Source organism: Schistocerca piceifrons, chromosome 11, assembly GCF_021461385.2.
Source record: "Schistocerca piceifrons isolate TAMUIC-IGC-003096 chromosome 11, iqSchPice1.1, whole genome shotgun sequence".
Taxonomy (NCBI): Eukaryota; Metazoa; Arthropoda; class Insecta; order Orthoptera; family Acrididae; genus Schistocerca; species Schistocerca piceifrons.
The window spans coordinates 110,627,743-110,643,835 of NC_060148.1; the positions used below are offsets into that span (position 1 = coordinate 110,627,743).

A 16,093-nucleotide genomic window follows, 5' to 3' on the forward strand; every position below is an offset into this window, starting at 1 on the left:
GGAGGCACTTCGACATTTACTCTGTTTGCAGACACAGTGACGATGGGCGCTGACGAGCGTGTTTTCAGGACAACAATTTCATACACAACACAGGCTGTACATACAAGAGACATCAATAAAAGTACAAAGAACACAACACTGACAATCAGATATGGATTAGCATTATTGGAAGATTCAATAGACTTAACTTTAGTTACTACTTCTAAGAAATTTAACTCATTATTATTATTTATTACACTTTCATGGATATCCGTAATTAAATTATCATTCTCGGGTAAGCTGGACAGAGAAGTACATGCATAGGTCAGTAAGTATGATTCATTGTAATAAACAGGTAACATCCTTGTTAAAGGGAATTTCGCATCTGCATGAAAGTTGGTTGGTAATACAGAAGGCATTTCAAACAGATCACATGATAAATCACAGTGCATAACATTCAGAATTAATCCACTACCAGTTAATTTGAATGTGAAATGTAGTTTAGGTGTCTCAAACATTTTACAGGTAAATGTGATTTCGAGAGTCGAGTTAAACAAATATATTCTACCTTCAGAATATCTTTTACGGAATGGTTGATGAAGATGCATTAAAATCCTAGGGCAATCGCCACGAGGCGGATTGTTCATAAACAAATCTTTCTCACAACTGTACACTCTACTATCTAAGAATACTGCCGTCTCTGGGCAAATTAGCTTATGACTACGTTTACACTTATGAACGTTATGTTCATTCAGGGATACAAAATATCTTCTACCTTTACTGATTAATAAATAATCCTTTAGCTGATACATTGTGTGAATACCTACTTGGCTCCATTTCACAGGGTAAGTATGATTTTTATACGTTTCAAAATAATGCATGGATCTGGCAATCGGTATAGAAACAATTACAGTTAATTGATCTCCAATCGTTAAAGAATATGTGGTAGTTAAACTGTAATAAGCATATAAATTGTAGGAATTGACAGGGTAAATCATGGTAGATGATGCATGTAGCTTACGTTCAATCAACAGCAACATTTGTAAAAATTCGTCTGGATGCAATGAAACACTATTCAAGCAATCATTTGAACTACTTTCTAAGGCTATTCTTAAATTGAGAGCATTAAATGTAGCGTTTCATGAACTGTCAGTATTTCTTAACAGTAGGGTGTTTAAATCTCTCACAGCTTGAAAAATTGCATATAATTCACGGATGGTTGCATTCATTTCTCTGTGAACTGTGTTAAAATGTGTAATGAACTCTTTCACAATTTGTTCAATAAACAATGTGTGGTTAGTAACGGTCTTTTGCATATTTCTTAACACAATTATTTCATTAGAAAGGTTAGTTGAATTTGTGTTAGACTGCTGCTCTAGAGCTGGTATTTTATCCTTTATGTCCAATAGATCTTGGCTAGTTAAGGTACCAAATACAGTATGAAGAACCCTACCTCTAAAATAAAACCAGGCACGTTTGAACCTAATGAAGCTTTTATGTGGCAAGAGTTTTAACAAACAGTTAATCTCTTGCTCATAGCTAGCGAAAGTGGATTCTACTTGCATTTTTGCAGTAATCCAGTTGTTATACCAAGAGGTGCCAGTTTCCAAGACTATATCATTACTCTTAATTGAACTGATCAAATCAATTTGTTTTTTAACAGAATCAAATTGTTGGTGAATCTCAGACAAATTATATTTAGACACAATTGTAGCACTGTGCGTTGAGACGACCATGTCTGATTGTGGTTCAAACAACACACCTGCATTCTGTGATACTACGTCTACAGCAGTAATGGAACACACTAACATAACAAAGAAATGAATTACAGTAAACATGGTTAATAAGTTCTACACACTAGAATTAAACAATGAATATGAAGAAATATGCATCTTCGGCGGCCTGTGGAACAGATGTTATTTACAGTTGAGCACCTTGCGCAGTACCTGCGATTTTATGTTGCACAGCACATTCACATATGCACTCGGCTAAACGCAACACACCTTGCATTCACTCGCACTACTGACGCTTACGGCGGTTATAAGTTGAAACATCCCCTTAGAAAAATTATACAGGACTGAGCTTAAACTGACACAATATTTTTAGCGCAACGCAATCTGAGTATCAAAAATCCCTACGAAAGAATGGCCCTGACTAACATTAAACTATACCTTTCACAAATCACTTACCTCACAAAAATCTTCATTACTGGACCTACTGCAATACAGCGAGCGCCACTACTGCCAGCTAAATAAAAGATTCAAACTACAAGGCACTAACTACTGATAGGGATAGTTAGCAAATGAAAGATTTTAATAGAGAACAAACAATGTATTTACCTTAATATTGTTCAAAAGTTATATTATATATATCAGTTCATGAGATCCAGTCTTACAAACGTCCAAACTCCGCCATCTCTCTCCCCACATCCACCACTGCTGGCGGCTCACCTCCAAGGGTGAACGCATCTTCCGTCCATACACAATTTCATGGGGAATGAGGCCCATTGATGAGTGCATTTTAGCGTTGTAGGCATTTACAACATATGGAAGACAGACGTCCCAATTATCGTGTTTGCTGCTTACATAGTGGCTAAGCATTTTAATGAGTGTTCTGTGTACTCTCTCGACGCGACCATTGCCTTCAGGTTGTGCTGGTGCGGTTCTCAACTGCGCTATTTGCGTCAGATTACATGTTTGTTTAAGTAAATCACTCATAAAATTCGTCCCTTGGTCACTGATAATGCTTAATGGAGATCCAAACTTTAGAATCCATTCCTTCACAAAAACTTTAGCTATGGTTTCAGCACTTTGATCAGGTACTGGTACCATCATAAGATATCCGGAGAAATGATTTAATATCGTCAATATGTACTTGTTTCCATCCTTAGTCTTCGGCAGGGGACCGACGACGTCTAACCCAATTCTTTCAAAAGGTTCACTACTCTCTGGCAGTTCTTGTAATGGAGCCTTAGTTCTTCCCGAATAATTCCGGCTATTGCAGGAATCACATTGTGAAACAAACTCAAACACGTCAGCCTTACGACTTGGCCACCAGTACTTTTCAGCTACTTTGACATTCATTGCCTTTTCACCGCAGTGTCCTGATAGTAAGGGATCATGTTGTTTAGTTAGGATTTGCTCTCTCATGCTTCCTCGAATAGCTAGGCGATTCCCTTTGTTAGTAACTTTGTACAGCAATCCATATATTTCTACGAACCGTTGATCATTTTTCCATATTTCGCATTGTGGATCTTCTTCTTGGGCTGCTTTTAATTCCTCCTCACGTCTTCTGGTGACACAAACACGCACCTTACGACTCATCGCATCAGCATTCACATGTTGTTTCCACGACGATGGATAATTGCGAACTGGTAAGCGCTCAGTTCTAATATCCATTTTATTAGTCTCGAACTGGAATCCTTTAAGCTCAACAGCTATTTAAGTTTGGCATCGTCTGTGATTACAGTGAATTCTCTTCCTGTTAAGAAACATCAGTTTTGTTTGATACCAAAGACCAGAGCACAAAGTTCCTTTTCAGTGGTAGTGTACTTACATTCCGCCTTATTTAATTGCCGGGAAGCAAATGATACTGGACGTTCTTGTCCACCAAATTTTTGGGACAAAATAGCACCAACTGCAAAATTTGAAGTATCTGTGGAGAGGATGAAGGGTTTACTGAAATCTGGATAGGGCAAAACTGGAGCTGTGGTTCGAGCAGTTTTCAGTTTTTCCATTGAATTTTTGCATTCTGTTACCCAAATGAATGTGGCTCTTTTTTAAAGTAACTGTGTCCTTGACCTTGCGAAATCTGCATAATGGGCTTTGAAGCGGCGATAGAAATTCGATAAACCCAAAAATGATTGTAATTCTTTGACTGTTTGTGGTTCAGGCAAAGTTTTGACAGCTTCGTTTAATTTTGGATCAGGGCGGACACTTTCACTGGTTATAACATGTCCAAGGTACTTCACTTCACTTTGTGCGAAGTGACATTTATCTATTGATAAAGAAAAGTTCGCACTTCTGATGCGCTCAAGTACTGCTTGAAGTCTCTCAGTGTGTAGCCTCGTGTTTTCATCAAAAAATATCACATCGTCAAAGTATACAAGAGCTTGTGTTGGGGTGAGCCCACGTAAAACAGAATCCATTAGGCGTTTGAAGGTAGCTGGGGCGTTACGCAGTCAAAAGGGCATACAGAGGTATTTGTACACTCCTGTTGCAGTTACAAAGGAAGTTTTTGCTTGATCATCTGGATGCACTGTTAATTGGTGATATCCGCTAGTTAGATCACAGACTGAGAATATGCGACATCTGCCCAAATAGTCCAGGCTTTCTACCAAGTTTGGTAACGGGTAAAAGCTCGATAATCAACGCAAAATCGGAGCTGTGGTTCGCCCAAAACAGATTCCTTCTTTACTCGGACCACCGGTGATGACCATGGTGGATCGGCAGGATCTCTTGGTTTACTAATTCCGGCCTCTAGTTGTTCCTTGACCGTATCTTCGACCAATTCTGTTTGACCGAATGGAATTCGGTAAGGCTTCTGCGTGATTGGCGCTGCATTTCCAGTGTGTATGCGACGCTGAACTAAGTGAGTAACAGGTAATTTGAACGTTCTCTGAAAAGATCTGAATAACAAAACAGGTGCTAAAATCTTCTGATCATCAGCTGACAAATGTTCAATCTTCTTCCAAATTTTGTTCTTTAATTCGATTTCATTTTCAGCTCCTTGTTTCAATGTTTCAATATCACTACACGAATCTGTTTTCGTGACTGCTACATCTGCTGCTTCGTTTGGAATCGGCAGTACATCGTCTTTACTTATGCTTGACACTTCAGCAACCTTCGTTCCTCGTGGCAAAACGACATCTGTATTGCTCGTATTCGTTATTGTTATTGGGACTCTCGCCACATTCGGCCTCACCATTGTAGCTACGCCTATACTTCGGGCAACATAACAATGCATTGTGTTCAATATTTCACAATTTTCCGACCGTTCGGTCAACAACAGAGCTCCTTTTCTGATCAGCGGCGACTTTACTTCAACATGGATTGTCTTTCCTGTTCCCTGAGGAACTTGCTGTGGCTGAGTAATTTGCACTATGACTCGGAGGGTTTCAACTGATACGTCGGTCGGGGTGATCGGTCAGAATTTCGGCTCCTTGGAGTGCGACATGAAGAATTATTTTCCGGGTTGTAATTGTTACGACCTAGTCCGATCCTTCCTTCTGCGACAAATATCTCTGCCCAGTTAGCGGATAAGAAATCAAATCCAAGTACACCATGGTAGCGCGTTTCATTATTACAAACCCCTTGCACCGTTGCTGTGTATTTGTACCGGCCAAGGCACAATTCTACGTCAACTTCCCCATATTTACGTAGTTTCCCACCGTTCAGCCCCCACACTAAACACTGGCGGTCTCTGCTTGTTCCTTGCGTCTATAGAACACCACATTAATGAGGTCTGTGCTCCCGTGTCGATCAATAATGTAATATTTTCCCCGCGATAAACAGCACCTATCACGAAGTCATTATCGAATTGATTTTCAGCTGCAGTAATAGGAATCACTGCCTCGGGCAAGGGGCGGACGCTGTGGTGGCACGTACGTCCCCGCACTCGTTCAAAGATCTGCCGAGTTGTCTGCTGCTCACATTTGGTTTCTTTTTCTTGCGACAGTTCCTCGCTAAGTGACCCTGTATCCCACAGTTGTAGCAGGTCCTGTTCTCCTTAGAGTCCTTGCGCTCGTGACCGGGCCTATTGCGTCGGTAACATTCCACATTTGAGTTGAACACGCGACGTCCTTCTTTTCGCATGTCATTTGGGCGTCTCAATGCTTCGACAAAACCAACAGCTGCCTCTACTGCTTCTTGAAATGTTTTACAGCGTGCGAGTCTGACTGCTTTGTTTACTTCTTCCCCATACAACCCATGGCTGAATGTGTCAAGTGCTCTCTGATCGGCTTCGAAAAGTTGGATCCGGTTCTCATTTTCGTCACCTACAAGCTCGTAAGTCTGAGCATTTATGTTTCGGATTCTATCAGCGAATTGCTCGATAGATGCATGCGCAAACTATGAATTTGCTGACGCTAGTATCTGATTGCATTTTTGCGTTTGAACCTCTGAACCACTACCGTTTTAAAATGATTGTAAACTTCTGTTTTCACGGAAATCGGCTCGGCACTAATGAAATCCTGTGCGGCTCCTTGGATTCTCAATTTAGCAACTGCTAGCTTATCTGAATCAGTCCACGAACCCAACAGAGCTGCGCCTTTGAGTTTCAGAAAAAATACATTCACATTTTCCTCAGGTTTTCCACTGAACACTGGTACAGATGGCAACAGTGAAAAATTCTTTATTGGAGCATAAGTGCCGTCATGTGACAAATCAACCGGGAGGCTACGCTCGCTTTTATCTGCTTTTAATTGTTGAATCTCTCTTCGTAGTTCTTCTATAACGGTTTGGAGATCGACCCTGTTACTCGCGTTTGCGTCTACCATTTTGAATGCAGAGTATACCGGTCACTCAATACAGAAAAATTTTAAATCCACCACTGCCTTTCGCTTTAAGCCAATTTGAGGAGACTAACCTGAATTCCAGCGCTGGATGTCCCCGTGTTGTCGGACGATGTTCTTGGCTGCTGCTGCTTGCTGTGTTGTCGTGAAGATGCTCCTATGTTAAGTTTACACATCGCTGCACTTTTCAGGACTGCAGGTTTTCCGAAAATAATCCCACACCTGGCACCACTTTTCTAACGGTGTCTTTTGGACTGCCGAGTAAAATGTTATTGCATCTATTTGCTGTTAGGGTGGGATACGTGAGCGGTAGTTCCGGGTAGTGCAGAATGTGGAACACGGAAAACTTAAATTTACCATTTATTAATAAAGACGGTGCGACAATGCATTACGCGCGTCTGGTAACCCGTCATCACTGTGTCGAGAGCGATACAGGTTTGCAACTGGTCGGTCTCAGACTCCTCTTCGTAGTCGGCGACTGTGTACACGCCACGGCGCGAAACTCAGATTGCCTTTCCCGTCAGCATTCCGCGTGATGAGCGCACAGCGCGGCGACTCTGGCGCTGTCCGCTACGGCCGTACAATTCTGCCGTTACAGAAATATCTTTGTAAAAAAAAAATAAAAAAGATCATCAAATGTGCCTAAGTTATTTTTGTTCGCTATTGTTAGTACTTTTTCACGTAACTGAAGCTCTCGACATTTTTTAATAGCGCTTCCCGTAAATTTCAAACCCTTCAGGGAGAATTAACTTCATTTGTTCAACAAATTTCCATAACCAATATTACATCATGTTAACTGGTAGTTCTTGGTAGAAAAACATGATAATAAATGAAAACCACCAGTTTTCTTTCATTCTAGAGTATTACTTTTATTGTTTTTCGGCTTACAAGGTCATCTTCAGACATTTACTGAGTATTGGCACCAAAGAAGGTACAATATCTGCGAACAACATTATATTCTGTAATTACATTAATAATTGTTTCTTCTTTTAATTGGTGTGTGTATCACTCTCCATATTTTATACCTGCTGCAGAAACCTTGTCAGGTACTAATTTTATTTTATTTTATTCGTTTTGTTTATTAATAGAAGCTGTTATGTAGGCGTGCCGTTCCCATTTTGTGTTAAAGTTTTTCCTGTCAACTCCATTTTTATTTATTTACTTTTCAATTTTCTAATTTTTCATTGCATCACCACCACACTGTCAAAGATATCACTTACTATATGTTTCTGCTTCAATCTAGACTTGTAAATTTTCTTCCAATGTCGTTTACAATCATTGTAACTTCTTTGGTGAGAATACTCAGTAAATGTCTGAAGATGGCTGTGTAAGCCGAAAACCGGTCAACACAAGAAAAGTAATACTGCAGAACAAAAGCAAACTGGTGCTTTTCATTTATTACCAATATTGTATTTTAGCAAATAATTTTTCTCTCGACACTGTACTCAGTTTTACATTTCCGACTACTATTATTGACAGTGACACACACTTTTCCAGTCTATTTTTCTTCCGTTGTCACTGAATATAAATGTAAAATGTCAGTGTATGTAAGTGTTGGTCTCGCACTTTGCGTGCCGTCCAGTTTTTACGTCGTAATTTGTCTCTATTGCTGTGTGCTGATTTTCTTTTTCTTAATCCTGTAGTGTTGGGACTCGCCGCAGGGTGCAAGTCTTCTTTGAGGCCATCTAGACGAGTTTCGTGTCGGTCGTGAAATAATAATGAGGACAACGCAACATCCAGTCCCAGAGAGGAGGAAAGCCCCAACTCGACCGGGAATCGAACCGGGGCCCGTTCGGTTGGCACCCGGCGACGCTGACCGGGGGCTACCGAGGCGAACTGCGTGTTGGGGGAACACGTGCATCGTCTACCAGTCAGTCACAAAACATTATGCGTGTTTTCGCTGGTGAGGGCGTATTGCATAGCATGTGTTTGCAAATCGGCAACCACTCTGCGACGGCATTCTACGCCACTGTGAGGCCTCATCCACTTATTATGTAAATGTCGGCGTAATATTTAATTGTTTCTGGCAACAATTATATTTTCTCTGTTTCAGATTCTTCAGAGTTTTACGTACACCAGTCCGTGTGTACATTTCACTACAGACGTATCGGCTTTACTCGACATCCGCTGCACGGGCGCGGTCATTCCCGGCGGCGGCAGTGTTCCGGCGGCTCCTGTTCAGCCGGGCGCCCGCGCCTGCTGCGCTGCCGGGCCTTCACGGAGCGGGCGCCTCCCGTGGCGGGCAGCGCACCGCCCCCTCGCCGCCCCCTCGCCACCCCTCGCTACGGCAGCGCGCGCTCCCAGCCACCGGATCACAACCACCTGCCAGATTCGTCGCTTCGTCAGCAGCTTTTCTGATTTACTGCCCTAACCGTCGCAAGAATAACCTTCCCTTCGTCAGTAGTCTGTTTGCATACTTCGCTTTGCGCGTCACGTGCCGGCGACGCTCCCTGGTCGCATCATCTCGGTGGTCGGTGGTCGGAATGTTTCGAAGCATCTTCGCAATATCTACATAAAGTGTTCAGCATCACTCATTGTCATCAGCAAAATTAATTTTTACAATAAGAGCAGCTACTTACAGTCTGTCTCAGTTCCCACTTCAATACTAAACAAGGTCAGGTCTGGCGATTTTTTTTTTTTTTGTCATCACTTGTGTACATCTCCTACAAGTCTCTTAGTGGAACTTGCTGTCGTCCTAAAAACGTGGTGACTGTTCATCAGGAGTCCCCCACGGTAGTGTTATTGGACCGTTGTTGTTCTTTATTTACAGGGTGGTCCATTGGTAGTGACCGGGCCAAATATCTCACGAAATAAGCATCAAACAAAAAAACTATAAAGAATGAAACTCGTCTAGCTTGAAGGGGGAAAACAGATGGCGCTATGGTAGGCCCGATAGATGCCGCTGCCATAGGTCAAACGGATATCAACAAGGTTTTTTTTAAATAGGAACCCCCATTTTTTATTACATATTCGTGTAGTACGTAAAGAAATTTGAATGTTCTAGTTGCGCCACTTTCTTCGCTTTCTGATAGATGGTACTGTAATAGTCGCAAACGTATAAGTACTTGGTATCACGTAACATTCCGCCAGTGCGGACGCTATTTGCTTCGTGGTACATTACCCGTGTTAAAATGGACCGTTTACCAATTGCAGAAAATGTCGATATCGTGTTTGATGTATGGCTATTGTGATCAAAATGCCCAACGGGCGTGTGCTATGTATGGTGCTCGGTACTCTGGACGACATCATCCAAGTGTCCGGACCGTTCGCCGGATAGTTACGTTTAGTGTTGAGCCACGAGTGAAACGTCAACCACGACCTGCGACAAATGATGATGCCCAAGTAGGTGTTTTAGCTGCTGTCGCGGCTAATCCGCACATCAGTAGCAGACAAATTGCGCGAGAATCGGGAATTTCAAAAACGTCGGTTTCGAGAATGCTACATCAACATCGATTGCACCCGTACCATATTTGTATGCACCAGGAATTGCATGGCGACGACTTTGAACGTCGTGTACAGTTCTGCCACTGGGCACAAGGGATATTACGGGACGATGACAGATTTTTTGCACGCGTTCTATTTAGCGACGAAGCGTCATTGACCAACAGCGCTAACGTAAACCGGCATAATATGCACTATTGGGCAACGGAAAATCCACGATGGCGGCGACAAGTGGAACATCAGTGACCTTGGCGGGTTAAGGTATGGTGCGGCATTATGGGAGGAAGGATAATTGGACCTCATTTTATCGATGGGAATCTAAATGATGCAATGTATGCTGATTTCTTACGTAGCGTTCTACCGATGTTACTACAAGATGTTTCACTGCATGACAGAATGGCGATGTACTTACAACATGATGGGTGTCCGGCACATAGCTCTCGTAAGGTTGAAGCGGTATTGAATAGCATATTTCATGACAGGTGGATTGGTCGTCGAAGCACCATACCACGGCCCGTAAGTTCACCGGATCTGACGTCCCGGGATTTCTTTCTGTGGGAAAGTTGAAGGATATTTGCGATCGTGATCCACCGACAACGCCTGACAACAGGCGTCAGCGCATTGTCAATGCATGTGCAAACATTACGGAAGGCGAACTACTCGCTGTTGAGAGGAATGTCGTTACACGTATTACCAAATGCATTGAGGTTGACGGACATCATTTTGAGCATTTATTCTATTAATGTGGTAATCGCGCTGTAACAGCATGCGTTCTCAGAAATGGTAAGTTCACAAAGGTACATGTATCACATTGGAACAACCGAAATAAAATGTTCAAACGTACCTACGTTCTGTATTTTAATTTAAAAGACCTACTTGTTACCAACTGTTCATCTAAAATTCTGAGCCATATCTTTGTGACTATTACAGCGCCATCTATCACAAAGTGAAAAAAGAGGTCCAAGTAGAACATTCATATTTCTTTACGTACTACACGAATATGTAATAAAAATGGGGGTTTAAAAAAACGCAGTTGATATCCGTGTGACCTATGGCAGCGCCATCTAGCGGGCCAACGATAGCGCCATCTGGTTTCCCCCTTCAAGCTAGACGAGTTTCGTTCTTTGTAGTCTTTTCATTTGACGCTTATTTCGTGAGATATTTGGCTCGGTGACTATCAGTGGACCACCCTGTATATAAATGATTTGGCAGACACGGTGGGCAGCAAATCTGAGGTTGTTTGTTGATCATGATGTCGTGTACAGTGATACGTCGAAGTTCAGTGACCGAAGGAAGATGTAAGACGACTTAGACAAAATTTCCAGTTGAAGTGAGCCGCGTGGCATGAGGAGCCTTGCCACCGTGGTTCCTCCCCCCTCCCCCCTCCCCCCCTGGAGCTATGTGTGTGTTGTCCTTAGCGTTAGTTTGTTTGTTCAAGTAGTTTGTGCGTCTAGGGACCGACGACCTCAGCAGTTTAGGCTCATAGAAATTTACCACAAAATTCCTAAAATTTTCCAGATGATGTGGTAAATGGCAGCTAGCCCTAGATGTGGAAATGGTAAGTTAATGCAGATGAGTAGGAAGATGAATCATGTAATGTTTGGATACAGTGAAGTCGTTTTCGATTCAGACAAGTCCTTTAAATATCTGAGTGTAACGTTGCGACGCTACATGAAATAGTGTGACCATGTGAGAACTATGGTAGGGAAGGCGAATGGTTGATATTGCTTTATTGGGATAATTTAAGGAAAGAGTTTTTCACCTGTAAAGGTCCGACCAATTCTTGAGCACTGAAAGAGTGTTTGGGATGCTTGCCACATCGGACTGAAGGGAGACATCGGAGCAATTCAGAGGCGGGCTGCTACATTTATTACCGGTAGGTTCGAACAACGCCTAAGTATTGCGGATAATGCTTCGGGAATGCGAGGACGACATTTTTTTCGAGAAACGCTACTGAGATAATTTAGAGAACCGCCGAACGACTGCCGAACGATTCTACTGCTGCCATCATACACTGCGCGTAAAGACCACGAAGATAAGACACGAGAAATTAGGGCTCATGTGGAGGCATACAGACAGCCGTTTCTCTCTCACTCTATTTGCGAGTGGGACAGGAAAGGAGATGACAAGTAGTGGTACACGGTACCCACCGCCACGCACCGTATGGTGGCTTGCGGACTATCAGACGTAAATGTAGATCTAGTACCGATAAAAGGAGCGGATAGTTTTGTGTGACGGATGTGTGCGGGCAGCTGGTCCCTCCGCACGGACGAGAGGCGGCGTACTCGCTGTGGTCAGGACGTCCTGCGGAAAGATTTCCGCCACGCATGTCGTCATATAGGGCCCGTGCCCTGTGCGGCGCGCACGGTGTGCGTGTTTCTGTGTCAGTCCCAACTGCTGATCATGAATCTGGGAGTCGTAGCTGCATCGTTGGTGGTTTTACTGGTAGCAAATGACCACGCTGTGCTCGATTGTGTCTGTAAACAGACCTGTCGGGTAGAGTCCCAGTCAGTCCTAGTTTACTAGAGATATGGAATACGTACTGTATACTTAACGGTGACTATTTTTTTTCGTACATTATGAACCTGCATGACGTTAACCGCTGTGCGGTTGGTAACAACTGAGAGGTGGTTTGCCTTGCACATACTGGTGTGAAGGAGGATAATACGTTCTCAACCTCACACTAAAGGACTGTCTTTAATTCTGAAAAATGCAGTTAATTTTCAACCTTTTAGGTCAATGACTTTTTCAGCCCTTTTTGCACTGAGAAGATATCGTGTATTACTGTTTCTAAAGACTGTAAATTAACCATCTACTTTCCTCCGTTCAGCCCGAAACGCTTCCCACATGTATGAGACAGGTGTAAGTGAGAGGTTGCCAAATGTATTCTATAATACTGAAAGATTACCGTCAAGCCTCCTTGCCTAGGGACGCCAGATGAAAGTTGAAGTCGTCAAGCCCTGAATGAAAATTGCGCAACGTATAACTGGGGAGGGGAGCTTGAGAGCGCTACCTAGAGAGCGTGCACTGTCTGTACAATACTAGGCAAGGGGCTGGAGGGCTCACACGCTGGTGTGTGGGGCCCTGCATTCTATAGCTTTTATTTTAAATGAATTCCTTTAACTTCTTTGAGATTTTTAAGGAATATTAAAGATTGATGACAATTGATTACGTATTTATTTTAAATATTAGCACTCGATCTTACAGCGATTGCCACAATTGTTCCAGTTTACAGATATTACAATTTTACAATTTATAGCTCGGGTATATTATATAAGAATCTGCACGCACTTTTCTACGTGCAAGACGGAATTGCGTTGGCCAAATGTATACCACCAAAGCCTCCCAATATTTTACATAGGACATCCACTACGTGAGGAGGATAACAGGCAAACTGGGGACCAGATACATTAACACAAGGGGTCAAATTTCCTAAATTAACGAGATCATTCATTTCCTTACACAATCCGAAGCTGGAAATAAAAGAATTAGTACAAATATTCAAATACCTCTCTTGCGTGCGTGAACATTGAGACAGACGCACTGAGGGCACGTCTGCTCACTTACCCGTCTTCTGTAACACTCCAAGAATATGGCGGGCACCCGGAGGTCTTCCTGGGCCCGGTGGAGGGGGTGGTCGAACCACTTGGCCGTGACCAACCTCTCCACCCCAAATCTTGTGACACTGGAAAGTCTTTGACTTTTACCTGCCTGTGGTGTCTCTCTGATCCCCTAGCCAGGAGTAAGGTTGGCACTTCTATACTACAGAACTACTTCCCAACAAAGATTTGGCCACGCTTTACGGAAAGGTGTGAGGAGGATTAAGAAAGTTCGTGTGCAGATTCACATCCTCGTACAAGAAATGCAAATACACGACACATATAAATACTTATTATGAAGCCTGACACATTTCTTTCCACCCGTCCACATGGGTTCTGTTGCACCCGCGGCCGGCCCCGTCGTGTAATAAAATTGTCTGCGGAGACGCCTCTTTGTATTTCCGGGTGCGAGCGAGCAGCGAAACCTGCTGCTTATAGAGCGGAAACTACTGTACCGTTTCATCACCCGATGCGTGGATGAAAAGAAATGATCCGGAATGTTCTTCTCATGGGAGGACAATTCTGGTTCATCTCTTTTACCAATCTTATGTTCTATGCTTACGTAACAGAAAAATGAAAACAATTGCAAACAGTAGTTTGTGCTATAGAAAAGGATAAAAAAATTGCAACGTCCTGCTCTCTGGCATGAATGAATATTCCCACTACGAGCGGATCAAATAAGCGGCCACTTGGCATACTGCGATGGCCTTTAAACGACATAGAAAGTGAATAACTTAGGAAATGTCTAAATTAACATCCTAGGCAAACAAGTGATGACCATTCAAAATCATTCATTTCGTGATGAAAATTTAAGTTAAAATCAACCACAGAAATGTCATTTGTAAAATCAGATGGTTCTGCCAAGCGAATGTAAATTTCTAAGTGAAAAGTGCAAGATCAACAAACAAATCCAATAATGCTAAAATAATTTACGAAAGAATTTACATTAAGATGAGCCAAAGAAATGTCATGTGCAAAATCAAATGATGCTGACATACACTTAAAAATCTGAGTGAAAAGTGCAAAATTAACAAATAAATTAGGCATAAAATTCACTGGGCGCCCGTTTTACACTAAGGGCAAAACAAAGTAAAATATTATTATGGAACGACACAATACTATACCACATCACGACGTCCGTGCCTTAGCAATCAATTATCAAAGGATTTCTCAAACACACCTTAAAGACAACTAATTTTACTTATCTAGCTATGATGTAAGTGCAAAACTAAAAAATTCATGAGAAATATCAAATTATTCGTGAAAATCGTAGTTCTATAATGGAGACAAAAGTTTTTTTCCAGGAAATATCACATACATCACAAAATAGAAGAACACCTTTCAATAAAATTATGTTCATTAAATCCTTACCAACATGGACGTGTGCAAACACACATCAACAAATTACAATAGAACTATTCTAATGCACATAAAGGAACATCAAGAAACGATGACAATTATAAGAACACAAGTTATACTAAAATTAAATGTTACCTTATTACACAAACAAAGACAAAAGCCTCTAAACTATATGGGACAACGCCCACATTGTGCACGTCACAACTAAGTCCATAACCTAGACACACAAAGAAAATAACACTAGAGTTATCTGCAATGGTAAAAACACTGTGCATAGTACAGAAACAACAACAAAAGACACATACTTCAGCTACATAATAAAATTAAAGAAACACTAATCTAACCTGTTGACAGATTCCAAGTGAACATGATAAAAAACGTCAACAAAAAAACTTCAAGTGAACTATCATAAAGATAAATTATCCAAACACAACACTGTACCACATATCACTAAAACAGACGTACAAAATAGTGGCAAACATTAGAACAGAGAAAAGTTGTTACAAAAATCGATGGACCTGAAAATAAACAAACACAAAATGCACTTTACCTACTTTCATATCGTCACACGCTAATCGACAATGTACCACAACCTAGGGGCGATGGGGAGGGCATTATTACAAAGATACTTGGAGGACAACCTAACTTCACATCCAAGTGCCGGTGACTCCGTATGCCGTCTGTTTATGTGATCATGTACCTCGCGAAACACGACGTAACAGCGTGGCCCACTCCTCTTACATCTGTTCATCAGCTCCGCCACCTGTGCCTACCACCAACCAGATTATCTCTGAACAAAACTCCTCAGTTAACCTTTGTCAGTAAACTTTCAATATTACTATGACCTGAGCTACGGATCACCGATAAACTAGGCGAGCATCATGCTCTACTTTTTCATTTGGTCATCACAATCGTATTGCCTGAGAGATCATTTCTTCCTTTGTCGAGCCATTCTCAATGGCGCCTGTCTGTCCTTCCTTACTTTATACCTACTTAGCGATCCACAGAGTAAATAATTCTTCGTAGGTACCTTAGCCTTGGCAGCAATCATATCTCGTAAACAGTTCCTTTCTCTCCTTCTTCACGACAGAGCAGTTTGAAACACATCATCATTCATCAGTCCCATAATGTCTCGACGACAACTATAATGATGACAGCGAGGGCTACCGGAGTCCAGGGTGCCAGTCATCCGGTCGTCATTCCC

At 42.1% G+C, this 16,093-nt stretch overlaps 1 protein-coding gene across 1 annotated transcript in view; it reads left to right on the forward strand.

The window, feature by feature from the left end:
* LOC124719770 (nematocyst expressed protein 3-like) overlaps positions 1-16,093 on the forward strand; it is a 137,433-nt gene that overhangs the window by 10,312 nt on the left and 111,028 nt on the right. The window contains exon 2 of the mRNA XM_047244968.1: positions 8,544-8,777. Within this exon, the coding sequence (XP_047100924.1) occupies positions 8,544-8,777 (234 nt within the window). The remainder of the gene's footprint in view (positions 1-8,543; positions 8,778-16,093) is intronic.